Genomic DNA, 11,087 nt, shown 5'->3' on the forward strand with positions numbered 1-11,087 from the left:
CAGCGAAGAGGAGAAGAGAATAAAAACAAAAGGCTCCCGTATCCTGTTTTTGACATCACATTGCAATGACTTGTGGGTAATTCTCTTAAGGGTCCATAGTCTCCACAAACAGGTCCTCGCTCACACTTCATTAAACATGAACTTTCCCTTTATTACAAATCAAGCAGCTGATAATTACAGAACGTTTACAGAAGCTGATTAAAAAAAATCTTCAAACATATTTTAGTGCAATTCTATTCAAGGTCCCTGAATGCACCACGTGTAAGAGGTCCTGTGGTTCAACTGGACACAGATGGAAAGGGGGAGGAGCCTTGGATTCCTGAGAAGTGATTGGCTGGAGCTCCCGACCCGTCACATAGCAGCAAAGACCTCTGGAGAATAAAAGAAGACAACAAGTTGTTTCATCATCAAAGACATGACATCAGAATGATGACATCACTAATAACGACTCACCTCAGCTCTCCTCTGTCTGCATCGCTCCCTGATCTTCTTTAGCTCCTCCTCCTCGTTGTCCTTTTCCTCCTCCTCATTGGCTGGGCCACGCTTTGCTCTGATTGGCTGTACCGTAGCCAGGAAGGCGGGAAGAGTGAAGCAAGACAGGAAGCGGGCCTTCAGCAGCTGGTAGGCGGGGTTACCTGAGAAACGCTGTGCCACCAGTTGACGCATCACCACCAGCAGCTCGGCCTCCTCGGCCTCCAGGAGGTCAGGGCTGACGGGGGGGGCGGGAGGAGGAGGACCTGCAAAAAACATGAAATAAACATTTACATAAAGGGAGGTGGGTTTATGAAAGGCCAGAATATTGATTAGCTCACAGACAGATGTACCTGACTGGTCAGAGGTGGAGTCGGGTAGCTCCGCCCCCCTCTGGGACTCGGCCCCCTCCCTCAGGAGCTGCAGTGATGATGAGGTCAGGACTCTCTTTGCCCTGAGCAGCGCGCTCAAGGTGTTCAGGCTGCTGACGCAGGGAGGCAGGTAGGGAAGGAGGCCAGCCCCCCCCCCGACCGCAACGCCCCCCCGACCGCTCAGCCACTCACGCACTGCCTCTGGGGTCTCCAGGAACATGAGGGATGGGTCAAACTGCAGCGCCTCCCTCCTGAGAAAGGGCGGCGCCGCCGGCTTGACCCCGACCGCACCCTTATTTGGAATGAGGAGTTTTGGGGGAGGCCGGGGGCGGCAGGGGGGCCCGGGGGGGGTGCTGGGGTGTGAGATGGGTTGGCGGAGCGGAGAGGCTGTAAGAGGGCGGAGCTGATTGAGGACAGACCCACTGGGGGGGAATAGGGTGTGTCTGATCAGCTGACCAGGTGGAGCAGGGAGGGGGGCGCTTGGTACCAACGCCAGCTGCAGGCCCTGGGGCGGAGCTTCAGCTAGCTGGACTAGCCCGCGTGGGGTCATGACCCACATGGATTGACCGGGTCTCAAGCAGAACCCAGGGGGCTGAGAGAAGACCTCCTCAGGGGGGGTGCTACGACGGCGCTTATTACGAGGAGATGAAGAAGATGATCTCTGCTTCTTGGCTTCGACCTGAAAACAAACACAGAAAGATAAGAGAAGAGGGGGGGGGGGGGGAGATAGTGGGGGGGGGGTCAGAAGAAGAGTTTCAGACAAATACCTCACCTTCTCCTGAACAGCTTCCTGTAAAGCTTTGGCCCTCGGAGTCGGGTTCCGAACCCTCTTTCCTTTCTGGATCACACATTGTCCCTCCTGGCCCGGCGGCTCCTCCCCCCCCCCCTTACCCCGCGTCCTCCTTCTGGACAGGGCCTTAGGCTGCTGGTTGGAGGCGGAGTCACAGGGAGCTTGGATGGACTTCACCAGATGACTGCTTCGTATGTAGCAATGATCATCGAGGACAACAGATGGGCCTGAATGGGAGGGGGCGAGGAGCTGATAGGTTGGTATGGAGGGGGGGGGGACAGAGCTCGGGTTCTGAGGTGAGCAGGTAGGTGTTGCATTTAGGGGCAATGGGACCTTCAGTGAGACAGGAGGTCTGGGAGGAGAGGAAACCAGCTCGGCAGGAGGAGGTTCAAGAGGAGCTGTTGGGGGCGTGGCCACGCAGGAGGGAGCAGTCTGAGGGACCAGAAGACTGGAGGCAGGTACTGGGCCCCCAGAGGCAGGAAGAACATGAAGAGGGGCAGGAGGGAACAGACAGGTGAGGACCCCCCCTGGGGGTGGTCTTTGTGGAGATGGAGAGGAAGTAGTCATGAGCTGGAAGGAGGAGGAGCCAGGTTGTGGAATAAAGACAGCCTGAGGGAAGGAGACAGGAGACATCCTAGGAGGCATCTGAAGTAGAATGGGGCAGTTCTGAGGAGGAGGAGGTTTCCTCTGGAGCTGCTTCAGGATCAGTTTAGTTTGCTGCTCCTCCTTCATGGTCTTCCTCTTCAGAAGCATGTCAGCAACGGAATTGTTGGAGGCGTGACGCGGAGCAGGAGGCGTCACCACCACAAGGTTCCTCCTCTGCTCAATCATCTCTTTGCAACCGACGGCATCCACGTGCATGGCCTGGAGGAGGAGCATGAAGACCGGTGTGGAGAGGAGGTCCTCCTCCCGCCCCCTCAGGGCGTCGGCCACTGTGACCCGGCTCTTGTGAGGGATCAGCACGTTACCGATCCACGGCGTGACGGCGGCCTGCAGCTGGAGGAACAGGCCTGGGTCCAGGGTCCACCCCAGCGGGTTCTGCCTGACGTGTTGGAGCTTCCTCGGGGAGCTCCGCCTCTCCAACTTCTCCACCTGGCGGTGCAGGTAAGCCCGCAGCTGGTCAGGCGACACCATCATCATGGCGCTGGTGGCGTGGCGCTCTGTCCACTGGAGCGGCCTGGGACCCGGTCCCAGGATCACGGACCGGCCGGACTTGCCCAGGATGGTGGACCGGACCGGGTGCTGGTCTGCGGACCGGACCGGGTCTGGGGACGAGGAAGGAAGCTCCACCAATCGAAAGCTCAGGAAGGTGGAGCTTTGGGGTTTTTCTGCTGGAATCCACTCCTGCAAGGGGGAGAAGGTGTAGTCCTCCTCCACTGGCTCCCCCTTCTGAGCACCTTCCTTCACCTCCTCCTCCTCCTCCTTCATCTTCTCATCTCCATCGCTGTCTATGTACTCCACCTTCACCTCCTCGTCCTCAGTGCTCTCCTCCTCCTTCAGGCTCTTGCATCTCCTCATCTGTCTCGTGGACTGACACGTCTGCTTCTTCTTCATCTTCTTCTTCTTCTTTTTGACTCTCTTTGGACAGAGAAGGGGTCAGAGTCACATGACCTCAGGTACAAAATATGTATATATATATAATAATATATAAACTCTATTAGTACCTCAGGACGAGGCTTTGCTGGTTTGTTCAGTTTCCTCCACTCTCTCAGACACTGAGCGTCGTTACGATGAGGAATCTCTGCAGCAATCTTTGACCAACGGCCTGACACACACACACACACACACACACACACACACACACACACACACAGGATCTTAACTGCACTTTATTACCCATGAGCCTCAGCTCGCTCGGACCACAGCGCGACTCACCGACTCCGTGCTTCTCCACCAGCAGCTGCAGCAGCTCCTTCTCCTGCTGGTCAAAGGGTCCTCTCCTCGTCTCCGCCTTCAGACAGTCGTAGTACCTGTGCACACACACGCACACACACACACACACACACACACACACACACACGTTCACTTTCTGCACAAACCCACCCAAGGACAGCGTCTGTGGGCCAATCAGGTCTCACCTGTCCCTGCAGCCGGAGTCAGTGCGTCCAGGAACCTCAAAGCGGATCTTCCACCAGTCCTTCTCTCCATAGCGAGACACAGCATTGAGAAGCAGCTGAGGGACAGACAGGAGGACAGGGAGAGACATTAGTGCGGTGTGTGTGCGATCCAGAGATCCTGTCTGAGCCCCGCCCCCTGCCTACCTACCTGGTCCTCCTCTTTGGTCCAAAAGCCTCTCTTCAGACTCGGGTCCAGAACCTGGTTCCACCTGTAGATCAGCTGAGCCGGGTCCCGCCCCTCCATGAAGTAACTCACTGAGAAACAGACAGGTAGGAGAGACAGACAGCTGTCAGAGGGACACGTCCACGCTGTGCTGGCGGAGTGTGATGTCACCATGTGATGTCATTACTCTGCGTGTAGGGGATGAAGTTTCCGATCCTCATCTTGTCCACGAGCTCCCTGAGCAGAGCGTCTTCATCTGGAGTCCACAGGCCGTTCTTCAACGAGTCAGAGACGAACCGCTGGAAGGTCTGGAGACACAGGAAGGCTGTCCTCCCCGTCTGAGAGACAGACATGTCAGCAAGAGAGACAGACAGGTCAAAGAGAGACAGGTGAGAGACAGACAGGTCAGCCTCACCCCCAGCTCTGTAGCAATGGTCTCCCAGTCTCTCTCTCCATGTCTCCTGCTGATCTCCTTCAGCTGCTGCACCTCCTCCTTACTCCACTTTGTCTTGCTGATGGACGGGTGGAGGAAGTTCTGCCAGAAACAACGGATGTCCTCCGCATCCCTCGTTCCTTCAAACTGAGGACAGGGGGATGATTTATGTGAAGGAGGAGAAGTTATCTCCTCCGAGTCAGACCCATTTTTACACTTACATCAACATTGGAGATTTTCTGCCAATCGTGTTCATCGAATCGATCCCCAACCAGCTGCTCCTCCGTCTTCTCTCTGACCAATCAGAGACCGCCTCACATTAGACCCATTGGAGCATTGACCGCTAACGCTAGCTCATGACGAGCTAACGCTACTTAGCCAAAAGGAAGGTTTACGCAGCTCAGTGTGCGTCTGTCGGTGTGCGAGAATTCTGACGTCAGCTCAAATCTGTTTACTTTTGGTGAATGAAGTTGTGTTTGTGTAGTTGTTGTGCGTCAGTCTTTACTTTTGGTGAATGAAGTTGTGTTTGTGTAGTTGTTGTGCGTCAGTCTTTACTTTTGGTGAATGAAGTCGTGTTTGTGTAGTTGTTGTGCGTCAGTCTTTACTTTTGGTGAATGAAGTTGTGTTTGTGTAGTTGTTGTGCGTCAGTCTTTACTTTTGGTGAATGAAGTTGTGTTTGTGTAGTTGTTGTGCGTCAGTCTTTACTTTTGGTGAATTAAGTTGTGTTTGTGTAGTTGTTGTGCGTCTGTTTACTTTTGGTGAATGAAGTTGTGTTTGTGTAGTTGTTGTGCGTCCGTCTTTACTTTTGGTGAATGAAGTTGTGTTTGTGTAGTTGTTGTGCGTCAGTCTTTACTTTTGGTGAATGAAGTCGTGTTTGTGTAGTTGTTGTGCGTCAGTCTTTACTTTTGGTGAATGAAGTTGTGTTTGTGTAGTTGTTGTGCGTCAGTCTTTACTTTTGGTGAATGAAGTTGTGTTTGTGTAGTTGTTGTGCGTCAGTCTTTACTTTTGGTGAATTAAGTTGTGTTTGTGTAGTTGTTGTGCGTCTGTTTACTTTTGGTGAATGAAGTTGTGTTTGTGTAGTTGTTGTGCGTCCGTCTTTACTTTTGGTGAATGAAGTTGTGTTTGTGTAGTTGTTGTGCGTCAGTCTTTACTTTTGGTGAATTAAGTTGTGTTTGTGTAGTTGTTGTGCGTCTGTTTACTTTTGGTGAATGAAGTTGTGTTTGTGTAGTTGTTGTGCGTCCGTCTTTACTTTTGGTGAATGAAGTCGTGTTTGTGTAGTTGTTGTGCGTCAGTCTTTACTTTTGGTGAATGAAGTCGTGTTTGTGTAGTTGTTGTGCGTCAGTCTTTACTTTTGGTGAATCAAGTTGTGTTTGTGTAGTTGTTGTGCGTCTGTTTACTTTTGGTGAATGAAGTCGTGTTTGTGTAGTTGTTGTGCGTCTGTTTACTTTTGGTGAATGAAGTCGTGTTTGTGTAGTTGTTGTGCGTCAGTCTTTACTTTTGGTGAATGAAGTCGTGTTTGTGTAGTTGTTGTGCGTCAGTCTTTACTTTTGGTGAATCAAGTTGTGTTTGTGTAGTTGTTGTGCGTCTGTTTACTTTTGGTGAATGAAGTCGTGTTTGTGTAGTTGTTGTGCGTCTGTTTACTTTTGGTGAATGAAGTTGTGTTTGTGTAGTTGTTGTGCGTCCGTCTTTACTTTTGGTGAATGAAGTTGTGTTTGTGTAGTTGTTGTGCGTCAGTCTTTACTTTTGGTGAATTAAGTTGTGTTTGTGTAGTTGTTGTGCGTCTGTTTACTTTTGGTGAATGAAGTTGTGTTTGTGTAGTTGTTGTGCGTCCGTCTTTACTTTTGGTGAATGAAGTCGTGTTTGTGTAGTTGTTGTGCGTCAGTCTTTACTTTTGGTGAATGAAGTCGTGTTTGTGTAGTTGTTGTGCGTCAGTCTTTACTTTTGGTGAATCAAGTTGTGTTTGTGTAGTTGTTGTGCGTCTGTTTACTTTTGGTGAATGAAGTCGTGTTTGTGTAGTTGTTGTGCGTCTGTTTACTTTTGGTGAATGAAGTCGTGTTTGTGTAGTTGTTGTGCGTCCGTCTTTACTTTTGGTGAATGAAGTCGTGTTTGTGTAGTTGTTGTGTGTCAGTCTTTACTTTTGGTGAATTAAGTTGTGTTTGTGTAGTTGTTGTGCGTCTGTTTACTTTTGGTGAATGAAGTCGTGTTTGTGTAGTTGTTGTGCGTCCGTCTTTACTTTTGGTGAATGAAGTCGTGTTTGTGTAGGTGTTGTGCGTCCGTCTTTACTTTTGGTGAATGAAGTCGTGTTTGTGTAGTTGTTGTGCGTCCGTCTTTACTTTTGGTGAATGAAGTCGTGTTTGTGTAGTTGTTGTGCGTCCGTCTTTACTTTTGGTGAATGAAGTCGTGTTTGTGTAGTTGTTGTGCGTCAGTCTTTACTTTTGGTGAATTAAGTTGTGTTTGTGTAGTTGTTGTGCGTCTGTTTACTTTTGGTGAATGAAGTCGTGTTTGTGTAGTTGTTGTGCGTCCGTCTTTACTTTTGGTGAATGAAGTCGTGTTTGTGTAGTTGTTGTGCGTCCGTCTTTACTTTTGGTGAATGAAGTCGTGTTTGTGTAGGTGTTGTGCCCCCACGTGACACACACAAACACACACCTGAGCAGTTCGATTTCTCTCTCCAGACTGTCCATCTGCTGTCTCAGCGGCTCCTTGTCCGTCTCTGCTGCTCTGGACAGCTTCTGGCTCAGGTAGTCCACCCTGAGACGGAGACGGGACATCACAAACACACACAACTACACTGCAGTACTGTGATGTTTCTCAAAGCCACCTCCAGCGAATGGATCCGACCCACAGGGACCAGAACCAGGACCACAACAAGTAACAAAGTAGCATTTCTATCAGGAGGAGGTGGTGTGTACTGCAGTTAGTGTCCCAGTGTGACGGATGCTAAGGTGGTGTTACTACGTCATCTCATTAAGTAGAAGAAGACAAAGTGATGTTACTTGGAGAGTTTGGGTTGGATGATTCTCCTCAGACTGTCTCTGGTCACTGAGTGGATCAACAGAGTCTTCTGCCAGCTCTCCCCTGAAGACAGACAGACAGACAGACAGACAGACAGACAGACAGACAGACAGTATACATTATGTACATCTGATTTGCATAGTGAACGTAAAAGTAGGTTTCATTGATTCTTACATCGCTTGACTTTCAATTTCTTGTCGTCCAGACAACCAGTCAACCTGCTGGCCTTCTCCTTGGTCTCATCATTGGCTGGAGGACCCTGGGGACAGAAAAGCAGACATTGGTGTGTCTGTCTGCCTGTCTCTCTGTCTGTCTGTCTCTCTGTCTGTCTTACCAGGCCTGTCAGTTTGTCCTTAAAGTATGGTTTGAGGAAGCAGCCCAGGTACATGTTGATGGTCTTCTGGCAGGACGGGTGGGCGGGACGTTCCCTGGAGGACTCTTTGACTGGGCCAGACAACTGAGACAAAAGCTCCTTCTACAAAGAGAAGCAGAACGTGATGAAGATGATGCATGGTATGCAAAATGCCATTGTCTGTGGTTGTGTGTCTGTGGTTGTGTGTCTGTGTATGTCGTTGTGTGTATGTGTCAACCTGTTGTGTGTCGGTGGTGGTGTGTCTGTGCCAACCTGTTGTCTGTGGTTGTGTGTCAGAAGCGTCTCCAGCTGGTCCAACGTCTCTTGAACCACTTGCTGGTAGACGAGGTTCATCTGAAGACACGAGTCTGTTGACGGAGACAGAGCCAGCTCACTCTGAAGGTACAGACAGACGGGTACAGAGAGAGAGAGACAGGTAGAGACACTGTTAGTATTACACTGACTCGTCTGTCTGTAGATGGTGTGGACAGGGTGAAGGACATTACTGACCTCCTCACTGCTGCTGTCCTCATCATCTGAAGAAAAAACAACAGACAAGAATATATGATGTGTCTGAGCCTTCAAAGAGACAGACAGGTACCCGAGACGCAGACAGGTACCCAGAGACAGACAGGTACCCGAGACGCAGATAGGACTTAAGAGACAGACAGGTACCTGAGACGCAGACAGGACGTAAGAGACAGACAGGTACCTGAGACGCAGACAGGACGTAAGAGACAGACAGGTACCTGAGACGCAGACAGGTACCCAGAGACAGACTGGTACCCGAGACGCAGATAGGACTTAAGAGACAGACAGATACCCGAGACGCAGACAGGACTTAAGAGACAGACAGATACCCGAGACGCAGACAGGACTTAAGAGACAGACAGGTACCCGAGACGCAGACAGGACTTAAGAGACAGACAGGTACCCGAGACGCAGACAGGACTTAAGAGACAGACAGATACCCGAGACGCAGACAGGACTTAAGAGACAGACAGATACCCGAGACGCAGACAGGACTTAAGAGACAGACAGGTACCCGAGACGCAGACAGGACTTAAGAGACAGACAGATACCCGAGACGCAGACAGGACTTAAGAGACAGACAGATACCCGAGACGCAGATAGGACTTGAGAGACAGACAGGTACCCGAGACGCAGACAGGTACCCGAGACACAGACAGGACTTAAGAGACAGACAGGTACCCGAGACGCAGACAGGACGTAAGAGACAGACAGGTACCCGAGACGCAGACAGGACGTAAGAGACAGACAGGTACCCGAGACGCAGACAGGACTTAAGAGACAGACAGATACCCGAGACGCAGACAGGACTTAAGAGACAGACAGATACCCGAGACGCAGATAGGACTTGAGAGACAGACAGGTACCCGAGACGCAGACAGGTACCCGAGACACAGACAGGACTTAAGAGACAGACAGGTACCCGAGACGCAGACAGGACGTAAGAGACAGACAGGTACCCGAGACGCAGACAGGACGTAAGAGACAGACAGGTACCCGAGACGCAGACAGGACGTAAGAGACAGACAGGTACCTGAGACGCAGACAGGACTTAAGAGACAGACTGGTACCCGAGACGCAGACAGGACTTAAGAGACAGACAGGTACCTGAGACGCAGACAGGACTTAAGAGACAGACAGATACCCGAGACGCAGACAGGACTTAAGAGACAGACAGATACCCGAGACGCAGATAGGACTTGAGAGACAGACAGGTACCCGAGACGCAGACAGGTACCCGAGACACAGACAGGACTTAAGAGACAGACAGGTACCCGAGACGCAGACAGGACGTAAGAGACAGACAGGTACCCGAGACGCAGACAGGACGTAAGAGACAGACAGGTACCCGAGACGCAGACAGGACGTAAGAGACAGACAGGTACCTGAGACGCAGACAGGACTTAAGAGACAGACTGGTACCCGAGACGCAGACAGGACTTAAGAGACAGACAGGTACCTGAGACGCAGACAGGACTTAAGAGACAGACAGGTACCTGAGACGCAGACAGGACTTAAGAGACAGACAGGTACCTGAGACGCAGACAGGACTGTGTTGTCCCAGGACTTCCTCCAGGTTGTGGATCTCATTCTGGATTTTCTCTCTCTGAGCCAACAGACCTAAAGCAGACTGAACCCAAACCATCAGAGTTCATCTCTATTATTCTATCACTAATATGTGATCATGTGTACTGATAGAATACATGATATATATATCATTATTCTGTTATATTTGTATTTAATAAAAAGGAAAGAATTACATTACCTGTCTCTCCTCCTCTGTGTCATCACCATCTGATTCATCATCTGACCAGAAACACAAAAACACTGTTAGACAGACAGACAGGTACCTGTCTCACTGCTCAGCAGCTCCAGCTCAGTGTGTGTTAGACAGACAGCCAGAGGGAGGGACAAAGACAGACAGACAGGTACCTGTCTCGCTGCTCAGCAGCTCCAGCTCAGTGTTCGTAGCAGACAGGTTCTGTTCCAGCTGCTCCACCTGTCGCTGGATCCTGTCTCTCTCTGCAGAGAGAGAGAGAGACATCTGCACGTGCACATTAATACATTAATACACACTGTACAGTACGTTAAGTACGGTGATGATGGTAGTACTACTGTGACCAATACTCCTCCTTCTACAGTAATTGAATTAGTAATACTACAGTTTTAGAACTGTAGTAACTCCGTGTTGCTAGTGCAGTAACTATTTGTAATACTACAGTACCATTAACGTGGTAATCCTGCCGGCTAGCTTGTCATATTAGCATTAGCAGCTAACACAAACAGTAACATTAATGATTAACGTTAGACCTTCTCTGACCTTCGGTGACTTCCGTCCTCTTTTATCTCCGTTTCTCCATTAAAGTCCGTTGGTCTTCACCTTGTTTCTTTACTTTCTATCTCCACGCGCCGCGGAGCTCCAATCAACGTCCCGCTGTCGTTCACATATTACCCAGCAGGCAGCGCGGCACACACGGAGTTCCGGTTCCCGGTAAACAGTGTTTTCACCGGCAGAGTCGGTGGTATGTCTCAATTCCCTAGGATGCATCCTTTTGGACGCATTTCTGGACCGCATACGTCACTGAAGTTACGTGACGTAGGTAAACGATGTCATGATTTAAAGAACAAACTTCTCCCAGTTAGAACCATAGGACGCCGTCATGCTGCCCCCCCTCACCTGAACCCCCCTGGGTCCTAAGTCCATCCAGGTCTGCTTCTCATAAACATCAATGTACCAACACACATTTATACACACAACGTAGTGTGTTGTTATTAGTGAAAAGTCACTTTAATGCCTCAACTTTGACCCTTTATACAGGAGAAGGATGTGGTGACATTCAGCTTGTG

At 50.3% G+C, this 11,087-nt stretch overlaps 1 protein-coding gene across 1 annotated transcript; it reads right to left on the bottom strand.

Annotated features, from left to right (window-relative positions):
* Nucleotides 1-132: 132 nt before the first annotated feature.
* Nucleotides 133-10,851, bottom strand: snapc4 (small nuclear RNA activating complex, polypeptide 4). Its single transcript, XM_037483127.2, has 21 exons — nucleotides 10,561-10,851; nucleotides 10,173-10,284; nucleotides 10,006-10,046; nucleotides 9,774-9,870; nucleotides 8,220-8,245; nucleotides 7,983-8,105; nucleotides 7,692-7,832; nucleotides 7,532-7,616; nucleotides 7,339-7,420; nucleotides 6,992-7,093; nucleotides 4,567-4,639; nucleotides 4,328-4,492; nucleotides 4,100-4,250; nucleotides 3,898-4,004; nucleotides 3,711-3,805; nucleotides 3,508-3,602; nucleotides 3,297-3,397; nucleotides 1,615-3,210; nucleotides 825-1,521; nucleotides 454-737; nucleotides 133-371 (listed from the first exon to the last, which is right to left on the bottom strand). Exons 2-21 carry the CDS (start codon nucleotides 10,282-10,284, stop codon nucleotides 279-281), a joined length of 4,266 nt encoding a protein of 1,421 aa, XP_037339024.2. The 5' UTR covers nucleotides 10,561-10,851; the 3' UTR covers nucleotides 133-278.
* Nucleotides 10,852-11,087: the final 236 nt, after the last annotated feature.

Source organism: Pungitius pungitius, chromosome 5 (assembly GCF_949316345.1).
Source record: "Pungitius pungitius chromosome 5, fPunPun2.1, whole genome shotgun sequence".
Lineage (NCBI taxonomy): Eukaryota > Metazoa > Chordata > Actinopteri > Perciformes > Gasterosteidae > Pungitius > Pungitius pungitius.

What these genes read in the sequence shown, in the direction of transcription:
- snapc4 (XM_037483127.2), bottom strand. Translation starts at nt 10,284, where the DNA reads ATGTCTCTCTCTCTCTCTGCAGAGAGAGACAGGATCCAGCGACAGGTG. An exon ending in CAGCAAAGCCTCGTCCTGAG is followed by an intron (nt 3,211 to 3,296) that starts GTACTAATAGAG and finishes CTCTGTCCAAAG; the next exon opens with AGAGTCAAAAAGAAGAAGAA. An exon ending in CTCCACCTCTGACCAGTCAG is followed by an intron (nt 738 to 824) that starts GTACATCTGTCT and finishes TGTTTTTTGCAG; the next exon opens with GTCCTCCTCCTCCCGCCCCC.